Source organism: Tursiops truncatus, chromosome 5, assembly GCF_011762595.2.
Source record: "Tursiops truncatus isolate mTurTru1 chromosome 5, mTurTru1.mat.Y, whole genome shotgun sequence".
Lineage (NCBI taxonomy): Eukaryota > Metazoa > Chordata > Mammalia > Artiodactyla > Delphinidae > Tursiops > Tursiops truncatus.
In genome coordinates this window covers 70,303,817-70,320,903 of record NC_047038.1, presented here as the reverse complement: position 1 = coordinate 70,320,903, position 17,087 = coordinate 70,303,817, and the positions used below count along the sequence as shown (strand labels likewise).

Below are 17,087 nucleotides of genomic sequence, written 5' to 3'. Positions count from 1 at the left end.
ACTTGGCAATAATATCTTCCTTATGAATGCAGAGTGAGTTAGTGCTCTCAAACCTAGCCCTCCAAAGCATGGGAAATGGATCAGGTGAGAGAACTGTATTTGATTACAGGCACCTGCTCTCAAGAGTGCGGGTTTCTGAAAACCTACTTTGATAAAGCCTCTAAAAGTAAATGAAGTCATTGTATTTTAAGGACTTGTGAAATGAAATGCTTTTATTACTTAAAAAAGCATTAAGATGGTTTCCTCTGAGGAAACTGGATGGGAAAATCTTGCAATCCCCGCCCCCAAGAGGTTATTGAATATTCCTTTTTAAGCAACACAAATCTTTTTAATAAGTTGAGAAATAGAACTTGAAGTTGCTGGTATTTCAATTTACCCTGTGTAATGTAGGAAATGTAAATTAAGAAAGAGTTCACCATTTTTGCTTCTTAGAATGAAAAGCCACTCACTCTGGCTTTGATACAAACACACTGAAATCAATACTTTTAAAGTTGGATTCTTGGCGCAGGGTTTCTTTTCTAGTTCTATTGGGGTTGGAAAACAATAATTGAAAGGTCTTAGAATATATATGTGAGTGTGTTTATACATATAAACATATAAACACACACATATATTTTTTTCTTTTACCAATGATGGATGTGAGATTTGGGGGAAATATAGAAATGATGGAAATAAAAGAAAAAGGATTTATAAAATTCTAGAATAAAAAATTGAGTAAATGTCACTTCCCAGGATTCCACAGAGCAAACTTGAAATAATTTTACAGTAATGAGCCATCCAATTATGGGAGAGCAACTGGTAGCCCATTTTTGCTATCCCAGTTTGAAGAATTACGTAAATACCAGCATCTTTAGCCCATTTTTCCCATGTAAAGTCCCACATCTTTGGAAAATTGAGTAACTGATGACATAATAAGGGAGTTTTAAACTTTGCCAGAGTGGAAAAATTATATTTGCCAAGATCAATTAAATTATACTTTATTTTCACCACTTCCTTATTGTGTTTAAATGAAAGGGGATATGACTGTGATCAGAGATAGATTAAAAGCTTTTTGAAGGAGCTTTGCTTTCCTCTCACCAGACACAAGGTTATTTCTTTTTCTTTTTTTTTTTGCATCTCACTCTATTTCTTTTTATTTATTATATATTTTTAACATCTTTATTGGACTATAATTGCTTTACAATGGTGTGTTAGTTTCTGCTTTATAACAAAGTGGATCAGCTATACATATACATACGTCCCCATATCTCCTCCCTCTTGCGTCTCCCTCCCACCCTCCCTATCTCACCCCTCTAGGTGGTCACAAAGCACCAAGCTGATCTCCCTGTGCTATGTGGCTGCTTCCCACTAGCTATCTATTTTGCATTTGGTAGTGTATATGTGTCCATGCCACTCTCTCACTTCGTCCCAGCTTACCCTTCCCCCTCCCTGTGTCCCCCTCCTCAAGTCCATTCTCTACGTCTGCATCTTTATTCCTGTCCTGCCCCTAGGTTCTTCAGAACCATTTTTTTTTTTTAGATTCCATATATATATGTTAGTATATGGTATTTGTTTTTCTCTTTCTGACTTACTTCAATCTGTATGACAGACACTAGGTCCATCCACCTCACTACAAATAACTCAATTTCGTTTCTTTTTATGGCTGAGTAATATTCCATTGTATATATGTGCCACATCTTCTTTATCCATTCATCTGTCGATGGACACTTAGGTTGCTTCCATGTCCTGGCTATTGTAAATAGAGCTGCAATGAACATTGTGGTACATGACTCTTTTTGAATTATGGTTTTCTCAGGGTATATGCCCAGTAGTGGGATTGCTGGGTCATATGGTAGTTCTATTTTTAGTTTTTTAAGGAACCTCCATACTGTTCTCCATAGTGGCTGTATCAATTTACATTCCCAACAAGGTTATTTCTTAATAAGAAAACTTGATTATGTAATGACAGATAACTTCACTGAGAGTTCTGAAGGAGCGTCGGAACTACAAAGATTTTATAACCAGAAAATTCTTTTGACAAAAGCCACCTTGTTCTGTTGAAAATGGAATGGATCATGTTTAAAATATTCTACTTTATATTTCTTCTACTTTTTTGAATATCGGACTTAAATTCTTTATTGTGGTAAAATGCACGACATAAAACTCACCATTTTAACCATTTTCAAGTGTACAATTCAGTGGCATTTAGTATATTCATAATGTGCGACCATCACCATTTTCTGATTTAGTTCACTAAGTATAATGTTTTCATGCATCCATGTATCAGTACTTTATTTCTGCTTATGGCTGAATAATATTCCATTGTGTGGATACACCATATTTTTAAATCTGTTCATCCATTGATGAATTCCTCCATTTTAGTGGTCTCTACCTTTGGCTACTGTGTGCATATTGGATTTTGAAAAAAATCTCTTTGCTCCATTTCCTTAACATAGTGGAAAAATGTCATTGCAATATCTTAGCTATTTAAAATCTAAGATAGACGTAGATTTTTTAAAGATAACTTTATTTCATAGGAGGGCTAGGAAAATTTGAGAGAGCAGTATGGTTGGAAAACCATAACTGTTATTTGACTGAGTTAATGGGTAAGAAGTGATTCACCTTCAAAGTAAATGAGAACAAAAGGTAACCTTAGTGTTTTTGTATTTCTGGCTTGCCTGCACGTTTACTCTTCAGTTTACGTGGGTGGCTCGTGAATTGACAGAGATCTGGAGAACCAGGCTAGGGCAGGAACACAGAAAATGGGCAAGACGAGGCCAAATTCCTGCTGTGGCAATGGGATGCTTAGGAAGCTGCTGTCACCACTGTCCCTGGAGACCAGTTGCTGTGCTGCAGACTCACAGTTCTGCCGCTGGTGCTTCAAATTAACTCTAAGTAACCCTGCACCTTTGAGTCATTTCTTCCACATTCGAAGTCCCTAATAGGAGTGTCTCTTTGGCCATGGCTAGACATTGACCTACACTCCAGCTGCCAGAGGGAGGGGAGAGGCATGAGTTGTCCTCTTTTAGCTTCTGGAGTGGAGTGTCCACTCCATGGGCCTGCCTTGATACTGTCAAACATACTCTGCATCCAAAACTTGAAGTTTTAAAAACAACCCCAACTAATTCTATTCAGTATCTTCCTCCTTGTTTTTTTGAGCATCAGCTTGTGGGTCTTATACAGGAGTAGGCGCTGTGTGGAGGATGCACAGGTGAATAACATCATCAAAGAGCTTATCATGTGGTGGGGAAGACATACTATCTTGATACTATAATATAAATTCATTAAATCATTCAGTAAACATTTAAGAGAAAAGCACTGTCACATAGTATCCAAAACGAACATACCTTAACTCCAAATAGATCACTCAGCTACTTCAGGGGGTATATTTTGTAGCTAGTTTGTTTAAAATGAAGATCTACACCAAATTACATGTTTTTGCAGGGATTCTACTGAGATGCTTTCACGATAGAAGCAGCTGATTAAAAACACCTGCACTTAGAGTTTTTCCGACCTAAATCATGCTTTCCATGTCTAACAGCAGAAATGCTAGGCTATCAACTAAGTGCTTGTCCAAATGAGAGGATTCAGAGTTCTTTTCTGAATCTGAAAACATTTTACCCCCATCTGCAGGTATCTCTAGAGTTCACCCCAGCTGGAAATATGATGACTATTTGATTAGACAAGGGTATAAATCAAGCCCCTAAATTCTCATGACAGTATATTGACTTTGCTACCTGCGTGTCCAGTATCAGAAACATATGGGCATTTATTTAATCAACAGTACAAATCAGAATTTAGACTGCCCTCTAATACTTGCCAAATGTTCAGTTGAGACATCTGGTATCTGAGGAAGTTGGTCTAAGGGAATGTGATTCTCTGTGTCTCTTGGCCTCCTAAGCTATAAAAGTTAGATCATCTGGAAATAGGCTGTACTATTTTGGCAAAACTTCCTTTGTAGAGTTAGTTGCAATTTTATTTTATGCCCTAATCTTTTAGAGTTTGTCAACAGAAGAAACATCCTTCCAAAGAATGTTTCTGTGTCTTGGGCAAAACCGCAAAGATGGTATCTATTATATTACCTAATAGTCCCTGATATAAGGATTTACATTGTAATTTTTCCTAACATGTACTCCCAGGACAAAGTTTCTAACTTCACATTTCATTTGTCATGTAAGAACTATTTAATCCAGGACGGTTTCCTTATTGATTGACTTCCATGATGCTCGGAGACAGATTCAGTCCTCTGTAGTAGTCAGTCTAGCCCAGATTGCTGGTCCTGTACGTGTAAACCATGGAAAGGAAGTTCAGAACCTTGTAGTTGTTTTATTAAAAATTAAGATATAATTCAGATACCATAAAATTCACTGTTTAAAAGTGTACAATTCAGTTGTTTTTAGTATGGTCACAAAATAGTTGTAATCATCATCACTGTCTAATTCCAGAACATTTTCATCACTCAAAAAAGAAACCCCATGCTCATTAGCAGTCACTCTCCATTCCTCCTTCCCTTCAGCCCTTAAAATGTACTAATTGACTTTCTGTCTCTATAGATTTGCCTATTGTGCACATTTCACATATAGAATCATGCAAACTATTTTTTGTCTGACTTCTTTCACTTAGTAAAATGTTTTTAAGTTTCATCCATGTTGTACTATGTATCAGTACGCCATTCCTGTTTACGGCTGAATAATATTCTCTTGGGTAGATAGAGCCACATTTTGATTATCCATTCATCATTTGATGGCCATTTTGGTTGTTTCCACTTTGGAGCTCTTATGCATAATGCTGCTATGAACATTCATGTACAAGTTTTTGTGTGAACATATGTTTTCATTTCTCTTGGGTGTATACTTAAGACTAGAATTACTGGGTCAAGTGGTAACTCTATGTTTAACTTTTTGAATGACTGCCAAAGTGTTTTCCAAAGAGGCCACACCACTTTATACTCTACCAGCAATGCATGAGAGTTCCAGTTTCTCCATCTCCTCACCAACACTTGTTCTTGTTCATATTTTTGATGGTCTGCATTCATTGTATTCAAAAATGATATTGTTCATTTTTTGATCTGGGTGACGAAGAGAGGGAATAGAGAGAGAGAAGATAAGGAGATCAAGGACTGAGCCCTAACATTAAGGGGATCAGAGAAGAGAAGCAGCAAGCCAAAGGAGATGAAAAAGAACAACTAGTGCAGTAGGAGTATGTGGTATCCTGAAAGACAATTGAAGAAAGCATATAAAGGAAGAAGTGAGGGTCAGTTCTATCAAATGCTGCTGAGAAGTAAAATGAGGACTGAAAATGACTATTGGTTTCAGCAACGTGCATGTCATTGATGTGAGCAGTTTCAGTAGAGTGAGAGGGCAAACACCTAAGAGATAGTAGGAAGAGAGAAAAGACAGTAAGTGTAGAACTCTTTGGGGAAATTTTGCCAAAAAGAGAAGCAAAGAAGGATGAGCAGTGACTGGTGAAGGAAATAGGGTTAGGAGATCTTTGGTCCCTCCATTTCCCTAAAAGCTCTCACTATCCCATGACTGAATTTCTAATAGAGCCCTACCGGCTGTAATACAAACATCATGTTCGATTGCTATAGACTGAGTGTTCATGTCCCCCCCAAATTCATATGTGAAATCCTAACCCCCAGTGTGAAGGTATTAAGCAGCGGGGCCTTTAAGAGGTGATTGGGACGTGAGAATGGAGCCCTCAAGAATGGGATTAGTAACTTATACAAGAGACTGCACAGAGTTTCCTCTCACCTTTCATCATGTGATGACATAGCAAGAAGATGGCTGTCTGTGACTGAGGAAATGGGCCTTCACCAGACACCAAATCTACTATTACCTTGACCTTGGACTTCCAGCCTCTGGAACTATGGGAGATAAATCCCTGTTGTTTATAAGCCACCCAGTCTATGGCAATTTGTTATAGAGGCCTGAAAGGACTAAGGCAGAAATAAATCATTTTCTGTCAAAGGTCTTTTTTCATTTGACATTTTTTTTAACCAAATAAGTTTCCCAACTGGCAGACGTGCCGTAAACTAGCTCGTCTTTCTTCAACTTCATATCCTTGTATGTGCTCCTCTGCTCCTTCTGTACTGTCTGGTCTTTTATCTGTGCTCTGTAGACACATTCCTTCCTGCTTCTGCCTCTGTGTCCATAGATGCATTGTTTTTACATTCCCTATCCAAATTCTTCAGGGCCTCACTCAAGGCTCATGACTTCTGCGAAGACTTTCTCATCTCCTTGACCTCTTTTGCCCCTGAATTTCCTGTGGTACTTAAAAATCAGTACTACACGATATCCCTCTTAATTCTACAGCTGTATATCATTTGTATATATTTTTTGATTCTTCATTTATTTCCCAGAATAGGTTACAGAGAATAATAATGGCCAACCTTGGGCTTCCCTGGTGGCGCAGTGGTTGAGAGTCCGCCTGCCGATGCAGGGGACGCGGGTTCGTGCCCCGGTCCGGGAAGATCCCACATGCCGTGGAGCGGCTGGGCCCGTGAGCCGTGGCCGCTGAGCCTGCGCGTCCGGAGCCTGTGCTCCGCAACGGGAGAGGCCACAACAGTGAGAGGCCCGCGTACTGCAAAAAAAATAATAATAATAAAAAAATAATAATGGCCAACCTTAATTATGTGCCAGGCTGTTCTGAGTACTTGATAAGTATTATCTCAGTTTATCCACATTGTAATCCTATAAGACAAGTAGTATTGTTATTTCTATTTTATGTACGAGGAAACTGAGGATTAGAGAGGCCAAGGAACTTTGCTACTTGCAGAAAAATACAGAGCTAGGATGTAAGTCCAAGCAAGTGGAAGAGATCTCTTGGGTACTAGGAGTAGATCCCCTATGGCACCCAGTTCTTCAGTAAAAATGCCATGACTGATGTGGCCAACCAGCTTCTTAAACGTAAACCCCATTTAGTATTGCTTTATGTAGGTGTTTTGTGGTAGATCTTAACATCACCTTGTGATCTTATTGTAGGATTTTTAAGTGGATAGCAGTGAGGAGGTGGTGGTGGTGGAAATTCATCATGCCCGACCAGGATCTAAGTGTTTTTCACTTTTTTTTTTTTTGCGGTACGCGGGCCTCGCACTGCTGTGGCCTCTCCCGTTGCGGAGCACAGGCTCCGGACGCGCAGGCTCAGTGGCCATGGCTCACGGGCCCAGCCGCTCCGTGGCATGTGGGATCTTCCCGGACCGGGGCACAAACCCGTGTCCCCTGCATCGGCAGGCAGACTCTCAAGCACTGTGCCACCAGGGAAGCCCTGTTTTTCACTTTTTGAAAAGACATATAGTAATAAGTACATGCTTGTCTTATTCTAAGTAGACGTCAGCTGAGGCAAATCCACGAAGTGTTGTTTTCTTTCACATGCAGCTTCGTAGTTTCTCTGGCAGACATGTGGTTTGGGCATGAGAAATTAATTTCTTAACACATTCCCAAGAAGCTGCTAGTTAAATGAGTGCCTGGATGAGAAGAAAATCATAAAGTCCAATGTGTGAGTGTAGAATTCTCTGGTACATGCTGTTCGGAGGTAAGGAAGAAGAAGAATTTTCCTGAAAAAGTGCTACATCCTAAAGGAAGAGGAAATATTTTTTAAGGTCTTCCATGAGACCACTAGGTATGAGGCTTTCATAAGCAAGAGGAAGGTGAGTCTACCAGTTGTCCTAAGAGCATTTCCACATGATCACTATCAGCAAGCTCTGCGAAGAATTCGGATTATTTGTTAGCAAACTGAATCTCAAACTGTGTCAGTTGGGTTAATGAATAACTTATGAAAGTAAATGGAAACTTCTCAGTGGTGTAGGGAAATTCACCGTTATTAACTGGAATAAAACTATGCTAGATCCTGGATTAAGCACATTTTTTTTTACTCTCTTCCCTTCCATTTTGTGATAAAAATGTTCACCATTAAAAAATAGATTCACATCAGGATTTATAAAATCAAAGATGGTTGCCATGAGTTCTCCAGAATTGTCAAAACACACCTTCCCACCAAAAATATCAGGGCTAATTGTGAGCAAGAAGGTCTTGGAATGGGGAAGAATCAATCTCTGTGAAGTCTTTGGGGGCATCAGATTCTCTGGTCATCATAGTTCATTGCCATTGGCAGGAATATGAATGGGTCCTAGGTAAGTAAGAGCATGATTTACAACTTGAGAATCCACCAGAAATTAACCAGAAAGACCTGTGTTATTTCTGTTAGAAGTCCTTATATGGCAGCATCCCCCTTTCGGAACTACACCAGAGACTCCTGGTGATGACTTAACTTCTTCATGTTTTCTTTGAAACCTACTGCAATTTGGCTTGCTTTTTACCCCCAAGACAGGACTGATAGTAATGATATTATCTAAATGCCAACTCCACTCGTCTTTTCATTTTATTTTTACAGTTTGGAATCAAAATCCAGTTTCTTACTCTGGCCTGTAAAGCATAATCCGGCCCCTGCCTCACTCTCTGACCCCATCTCCTAGCACTCTCCACTTGTCCGCTAAATGTTACACACGTTGACCTTATTGCTGATATTCCAGTGCTGCAAACTCATTCGCATCTCGGGAGCTTTGGCTTCACAGTTCCTCTTGTTTGGAAGGCTGATCTCTAGACCTTAACAGGATCACCTCCATCTCATCATTCGTGTCTGTAAGCTTGTATGTCAACTATTTACAAAGGTCTTCCTTGACAACCCTAGTTGGAGCAGCTTCCGCACTCACCAAGGTACTCTCTATTTGCTTACTCTGTCTTCTTCAAAGCATTTATTGGTATCAGAAATTATTTTTTCACATGTTTGGAATTTGTTCCTCTCACTGAAACTCCTTTAGGGAGGGACTCCATCTGATATAACACCAGTGTGTTGTCTCCATTTCCATTCCAGCTTATTAACCTTATTAATCATCAGTTTTAACCCTTGCCCATCTGACTGTGTCATTTGTTTAAATTCTGCCAAGGTGATATTCCTTTGGCAATGAGTAAACTGAGTTCACTGAACACTCACTGATTAACCCATTGTGTCATTCATGAACATAAGTCTAATATCTACCCAATCTTGTACTCTTCCTACATCTTCCAGAAGTAACAAAAGAACATGTAGATCTTGACTCTGAGGCATAGTAATCTTTTGAACTAAAAAATTTCAAGTAAAGTCACTTGTAGCAGACATTTATTGTGTTGCCTCTCTGTCTCCCTCCTTTTCCTTTGGGACCTGCATCCCTTCATTTTGGGACTTGCTTCACTTCCCATTCTATCCTTGGGATCCCAAAGGGGGATGCCATCTTTGTACATGACCCACTTTTCTTGGCCTCAGTGATTGGTAGAGGGGTAGGTAATACCTCACCCAAGCTGGACTAATCCAAGGACCTCACTCCTGGGCTACAGTGACTGGTTTTGTGATACTTAAAGTTTTTCAATAAGATTTGTTTTAAGTGGACTGGGGAGAGAAGACGTCTTCCCTTTTTGGTCACAAAGATGAAGGATTTGAGTTTAGAGCTGCAGACAGCCTGTCCTCTAGCTTGTGGAAAAGTCACTTGGAGGTCATTAAAGCCACCTCCCACCTCGTCCTCCTCCCTCCCACTGAAGGAAGTGGAGATGAGAGATGGAGAGTTGTGAAGGTGCTTGGTCCCCAGGCACCAGCCATCCTGAAGACCATCCACATCCCTTTAGTGATTGATTACATTTCTACTTTTTGATATTCAGATATTCGGGCACTATTTTAGGTACTAAAATGCTGATTTTTGTTGTTGTTGGTGGTGTAATACTGTTAACTGAATATTTTTTAAAGCCCTGAAGTTTGAATTATTTTATTTTGTAATGTACCCAGAGAGTCATATTCTGCCTTAAAAGTTTGAATTGAATAAATGTGCACTTTCTCTATGACTATAATATCAAGATGAGGAAGAAAAGAGCAATTGACGAAGCAAAGCTTCTATAAGAAAACTAAATGCTACCTTGGTTCCAAGACTTTCTGAACTAGTGGAATAAAAAATGGCATATTGTAATTGAAACTGGTAATCTTTAGTTTTACACTGATGAACTAAAAGAAGGTAAAGACAAACAGGAAACATTTTCTAAACAACTAAATAAGTTTCTTTCAAGACAATGTTGTCTCTGTCTCTTAAAAATTAAAATAAACATGTCCCCAAAGTTTTCCTCCAAGTTATCAAAAAAGAAAAGGGATCTTTTTTTGAAGATAAAATAGCCAGAAGGAAATACTTGGACTACTGTAGATTCTGAAAGAGGTATATACTTACTGCTCAAAAATATACTTACAACCTAACACCATTTATTGAGTTTGTTTTACAATATAAGATTGAAATCTTGTAAATGATCAAATGACATTTTAATTTTATGATTGATTAATTTTTTATATCTTTAATGAAATGTTTATTTTAAATAGTGCTTTACTAGTTTTATTTTCTAATTTATATGAGAATGAGAATATATATTTAATAGCTATAGTCTTCAATTTATTGTATGTTAGAAATGAATTATGTCATTGATTTTTTTATGAAATATGAATAGTCTATAATTTAATTTTATAATCTATAGCTTCTCTTTTCTTTGAGATAGTTTTTGTCACTTGTACCTGTAAATCATGGCCTAATACAGTTATTATACTCTACCTTTGAGGTAGATAAATGGATAAAATTATATATTTTCAGTTAAGATTACAATAAAAAATATTTTTAAATACTTATTTTACTGGAAAAATAAGCTCAGACTTTATGCTTTTCTTTGAAACATTTCTATTGACGGGAGTTTTGCTGTATAAAGTGTAAGCTGAGCTATCTAACCAGACAAACGATTCTATGGTCATGTTCACTTGTGTTTGTTTGCAACCTATGATGCCTTTCTGTCAATATTTCTAGGTCTTCCTTCTACCTGGCAAAATCATTTAACTAGCTTTTAATATTAACATGTCTAAACTATAGGAACCAAACAGAGACAATAACATGACAGGGTTTAAGATAAGATTTTTGAAATCAGATACGAAATGTTTAACAGAAAGGTTCCAGGTTCTGAGGAGGATATTTAGAATTGCAAGTAATTTATCCACTACACAAGGCATTTGTATTTCAAGACTAACCATCGGTACTGAGGTTGAGGACTCATGACTTTCCCAAGCAATAGATGCCATAGAATAAGACCTGGTCCTTCCACTGGAATGTGTGGCATGTCTAGGTAAGTCCTGCACTACTGTCTTGCTGACAAAAGTAAAGAAGCCCTTTGCTTTGTGGGATTTGTGCTGCCTTTCATTTTTTAGGTAAGCAGCCCCTACGTAATTATAATACAAGCATGGAATGCCTCGTTACTCAACACCAAGTGACCTGAGAGTGAGACAAGAATAAGCCAAGTTGTCTAGAGATCTGATTGTTCACCTAAGCCTTAAAATATAGACTGCCTTTCAAAATATCAGGATGTTTCAGAATTCTAGATATGTTCTGTTTTCTCATTTCAGTGGGTATGGGGGAATTATACATTTTTTATATGTGTCTTATGGCCACACATTTCAGGAAGCAGATTGGAGCGAAATTCTCTTGCTTCTTTGTGCAGTACTGCTTTTAGACCCAGAGCAGAGGGGCCTTGCCCTGGACCCCAGAACTCAACCAGCGGTGACTTTGCCCCGAGGGGACTTTAGGAAATGTCTGAAGACCTTTTTGATTGTCAGTCCAGGAGTGGTGTGGTGATACTAGTATTTTGTGTGTGGGAGCCAGGGGTGATGCTGAACATCCTACAGTGCCCAGGACAGCCCCGCATAGCAAATAATTATCTGGCATAAAATGTCAGTAGTGCCAAAGGTGAGAAACCCTGACTTAGAGGGACCACTCTGGTCTTTCTTCTTAGCTGTGCCTCACCTCATGGGGCAAAGAGTCTGCCCACCAGAGGTATGCCCACCTGGAGCCTGGTGAACTGTTTTCAAAGTGTGGTCCCAGACCACAGCATCTGTATCACCTGGCATCTTGTTAGATAGGCAAACTGGGGGCCCCATCTCAGACTTATCAAACCTGGAAATCTGGGTATGGGGCCAACAATCTTTGTTGTAACTGGTCCTCCAGTTGATTCTAATGAATGCTAAAGTTTGAAAACCACTGTTCCAAGGAGTCCAAGAATTCTATATTTGAACCTAAAAGATATATTAATCAAGATGGGAAGATAGAATATGTTTTCTTTAACAGCTTGTTAACTTGATTTATAATATCTAAATATGTAGACATATAGTATATGGGCCTCCATTTATACTCTCGCTCTGGGCTCCTCAAATGTTTGGGATTGGGTCTATGTCTTAGTTTTCTCGCACTGTCAGAAGAGGGCACTGGAGTAGATTGTTGCTTAAATTTCCTTCTCTGTATATGATTTCATAGCTGCTCTAGAAGCCTTTGGGTCTGACTGCATTCCCTGCTCAGACTCCCTTAGGATACAGTGATACTTTGATACTTCATCACTAGCAAGATGCTTTTTTGCTCTTTTGCTCTCTACCCAACAGGATTTGTCTCTTGATATAATATGGAAAAAGATAAGTCAATGCATCACCAACTGTTAAACAAAATTTGAGCAGTTAAGTTCCAGATATGTTTTAATAGCATGACTTACATTATGTACGTAGTTACAAAAATTAAAAAGTATAGACAAACCTACTCTTGATAAGTTTGTAAATTGACATTACTCTTTGAAGGGGAAATTCATAAAAAATTTACATTTTGATTCAATAATTTTATTTCTAGGAATTCATCCTCAAGTCACATGTGTGCATGTAAGCAAAGGTGAATGGTCAAGAGTATTAACAGCTGCTTTTTTGTTATAGCCAGAAATTGGAAACAGCCTCAATAGTGGATTGGTAAAGTAAATGTACATCCATATAATGGAACACTTTGCAGCTATGGAAAGAACACGGTGTGTCCCCTTAATAGAGGAGGGCTGCATAGTGTTCATAGTGTTAGAAGTGGTGCTCTGATGTCAGACCAAAGGGACTCAATACCAGAGCTGTGTGACCTCGGGAAAATTACTTATTCTCGCGTTGCCTCAATTTTTTCATCTCCAAAATGGGGAATAATAATAAAGCATACTTCACAAAGTTGTTGAGAGGATTAAATAATATAAAACAAATTACTAATCTCTTAGTGCTTGCCCTACAGAAAACAGTTATTAGTTAATAATATCATTGTTATTATTATTATCTAGCTATTATTATGCAAAAACTTCCAAGATAAATCATTAAACGAAAGCATCATCAACACCACCCAGAACAACGTGTATAGACTAAAAAAAGAGGGGTGTATGTACAAGGACTACAGAAAAAGCTTGGCAGGAATACTCAAATGCTATTTACAGTGATGGTTTTTATACATCTTGGATGGGAAGGACATTTTTTCATTTATAATGTTTGGGTTTTTTCCATGTATAAGTATTACTTTCATGATTTTAAAAATTATTTAAAGAAAAAAATAAAAGTTGAAACCACACAGATGCTCAGATTCTGTATAATGGCAGAAGCCGACATATGGATTCGCTGATATTTTTTTAATGGGCCATAAGATGACATTTCTAGGGCTGAAAGATTTATTTTTGTGCATGAGAAGCATGCTAGGGTTTAAGAATTTCATGGGAAACTAACTTTTGTAATGATTCTCCCTTCTTGTTGATGATGAATTTCTTAGATTTTCCACTTAGTGTAACTGAGAGATTCAGGCTAAATTGCCTTTCTTGTTGGAGGTTAATGAATGAAATGCAAAAACATCCCTTGAGGTGACTGAAGGGACCTCGGGAGTTGAAAGACTGAAGCGTCCTTTGCAATGATTTTCCTATCTAGCATCAGTGCAAATCCTGTGCTGACTTGTCCCCATGCAAGTCCCTGTTGCCCTGTAAATATCTGCCTAAAGAATGATTTCATTAAATAACAAATCTGAAGCTGATCTTCCTTTGGCTTTTTGCGAGTAAAATGCCTGGATTTAGGAGGCCACAGATTGTTCTGCTGCAGAAAGGAATTCTCAGGATGCAGGTATCAAGAGAAACACCATGAGTGGTGTGTGTGGTCTCTGATTTTTGTATTTTCCATCCCACTGTGCCTCTGCATACAGCACTTCTGGGATTAAAGCCAGAGCCTCATTTTGGTGCAGGAAAGAATTCTCATTTTGCAGTAGGTTTTGTGACATCTTCAAATATAAAACAGTTCATTCAAGTATCTAAATAAATTAAAGCTTGTGCGATGCTTCTTAAAGCGTGGGCAGGGTTTATGCCATTTGTTTTTAAATCAAATGATTAGAATTCATCCATGCTTAAGGACTCTGTTTTGTTTTTAATCTTTGGTTCTTATTCAATCCTCAAGTCTTCTCTTTAGAGGGTTTTATTCTTTTTAAAATAACTGAATTTGGGGAGGTTTTTGTTTCTTTTGTTTTCTATTCTGTAATGACAGTAGTTTTAAAATAATCGATGACCAGGGGAAGTGATCATTTTTCTTTCAATGCCACTGAAGCTAACTTTTCTTCCCTTCCTGTGCCCCCCCTTTTTACAAAAAATTGGCATTCCATTATCAAAAAACGAAAGTCACTAAGCTCACAGACTTGATGCTACTACAACTTCAAGATTTCCAGGTTCATTTGAATCCTTAGCACTGCCTGCCATTCTTTTGAAGTTATCTTTGATGTGTTTCTCCAAATACTTCCACCAGGGAACAATTTCATATACACATCACTTTCCTAACCATCATGCACCCCTGCCACCACCCTGCCACCTTCATTCGAGGAGCCCCCCTCGTACTTGAAAAGAAAAGACTATCGGATTGTCTGATTTGAATTCTCTTGATGAATTCTCTTGAATTCTCTCCCCATCTCCAAATCCAACTAAGTACCTGCTTCCTTCTCTCCTACTTCCAGATTCAGAAGGAGCCCTCGTTCCTCCTATCTAAAATGAATTCCTCTACCTCTGCTACCCTTAATAGCATCAGGTGATAAAAATCCAAAAGATTTTCTTCAAATATGGATTGCCTAAGTAAACCAGTTATTTCATGAGGAATAGGCTATTTTACACAAAAACGCAAACACTTTTGAAACCTAAGGTTTTAAATCTTGGTTACATCTTGGGTACAAGCATATTTATTTGATGATTGAATGACACATTGATAGGAAAGTACTGGTAGAGTTTGAGTGAGAATATGGGTAAACAGCAAAATGATGTTGTCTAACTCCCGTCTCTACTTTCTAGAGACCTTCCTAATTTTTAGTGCATAAAGATTCTGCAGTATGTTGAAAAAATTCCGCTTACAGTTTTATACTGTCTGAACAGGCACTACATGGCCATTGATTCTCTTTACTTATTATTTATTTTAAGGTATCGCTTTATTGCAGGAATACATTGGGCAAGAAAAGTGAAGGAAAAAATACTCCAGGCAGATAAATTTTATTTTACTTTTGATCCCTGCCTAAAGTTGCTCTTGTTTTTTAGGTATTGGAACTTCTACATCGTATATGTTAGAATTCCGACACCTCACAAAGTTCAAATACATGTCAGCAGAGAAAATGACTAAAATAGCTGTAACAGTGTGGACGTTTGTTGCTTCAGGATACTTTTAGTAACTTCCCCTCTTGCTGATCACATTACATGCCAAACTTCTTCCAATACTAATCCCCCTCTTGAAATATTGGCTGATGATTTAATGCTTCTTTTTATAAGAGAGTAAGTGCTAAATAATGATATCGCCTGGTCAAAGGTCATTGTACTTTGAATATTTATCTGGTATTTGCCCTTCTATCAGAGAACCATCTGTGACCAAAGTGATACAGGAACAGGAGCGAGACCAGCAGTGGCTGACATTGCACTCCGACTGGGAAAGCCTTAATGGGACCACTTTGCATGAACTACTGGTAAAAGGGTAAGACACCCATCACTAGAGCTGTGTAGAGTGGATTATGGAGCAAACATCCATCATCAGGGCCCTTCTGTTTCTAATTTAAGATAATCCACATTTGTCACGTCAAAAAAGAGCTTCCATAGAATAGCTATGGGCCTTTATATTTCGACATCATTTGGCTTTTTTTCTTCTTTGTAGACATAGATCTTTTTCTCTTGGCTAATTACATTTTTCTTTAATGATGATTGCAGAAACTATCGTGGTTAAGGAGGAGGAGCTTGGGTTCTAATCTTGGAGTTTTTTTCACATCCTATTAAAAATAAATTCTTAATATCTACACTTTCTACAGATGTTACATGGGACTAGTTAACAGAAGAAATTGAAATAATGGCAACTGATAAAACTTGGAGAGCCTGAGGAAAAAAACAGACACAAAATAAAATTATAATCAAGTAACCTTGAAAATACACTTCTGAAAAATTTCCCCTAAAAAATCATGGCAACATTGCCTCCCTCATCTTGGGTAGGGGTGCAGGAGAAAGGTAAATTGAGGGAATTAACACTCATTTAGTGCTTGTTACATTATAGGGACATAGCTATAGAGTATTTAAATAACTTGCTCAAAATTCACAGCTCACAGATGATAAGTGATAGTCTCTGAACTCAAACCAAGTTTATCTGACTCCAAAGCTTTTAACAAATGTTAGAGAAATCAGTACATAAGAATTCTAAAGAGTAAAACTAAAGGTGGGCCATTTCTCTTCAGAATGTCTTGACATTTTCCCCATAGACCAAACTTGCAACCAAATTTCTGAATAGTTGTCAACTGAAGCACTTCCTCCAATGACCTGAGTCTTTCAACAGTGATTTGTTTCCCCAAACTGGGACTGCCAGAAAATCCCTTTCAGGTCAGATAGATAGATAGATAGATAGATAGTTAGATAAACTCATTCTAAGTTGGGAGTTGGTGGACCTGTTCTAGTCCTGGCTTGCTAACTAGATGTGTGATCCTATAAACCACAATTTCCTTTAAAATAAGAGTTGAGACACATAGTCTTTGGTCTTTTCCTATTCCTAAAAGCTATGACTTTAAGATCTAACAAATAACAACTAATTATTTGTATCTCTTCTATGCTGGGTTCATTGTTAAGCTCTGCAGGGATGTAGAAGTGGATGAGGAGGCCAAGGACTGTGGTCTCAGGAAACATACATTGTAGAGGTGGACAGAGAGACTCTAAGCTAGTAATAAACAAAATGAATTTCAGATATTT

At 38.1% G+C, this 17,087-nt stretch overlaps 1 protein-coding gene across 1 annotated transcript in view; it reads left to right on the top strand.

Moving 5' to 3' along the window:
• CORIN (corin, serine peptidase) overlaps nucleotides 1–17,087 on the top strand; it is a 217,293-nt gene that overhangs the window by 163,361 nt on the left and 36,845 nt on the right. Inside the window, exon 17 of the mRNA XM_033856407.1 lies at nucleotides 15,721–15,837. Coding sequence (XP_033712298.1) covers nucleotides 15,721–15,837 — 117 coding nt within the window. The remainder of the gene's footprint in view (nucleotides 1–15,720; nucleotides 15,838–17,087) is intronic.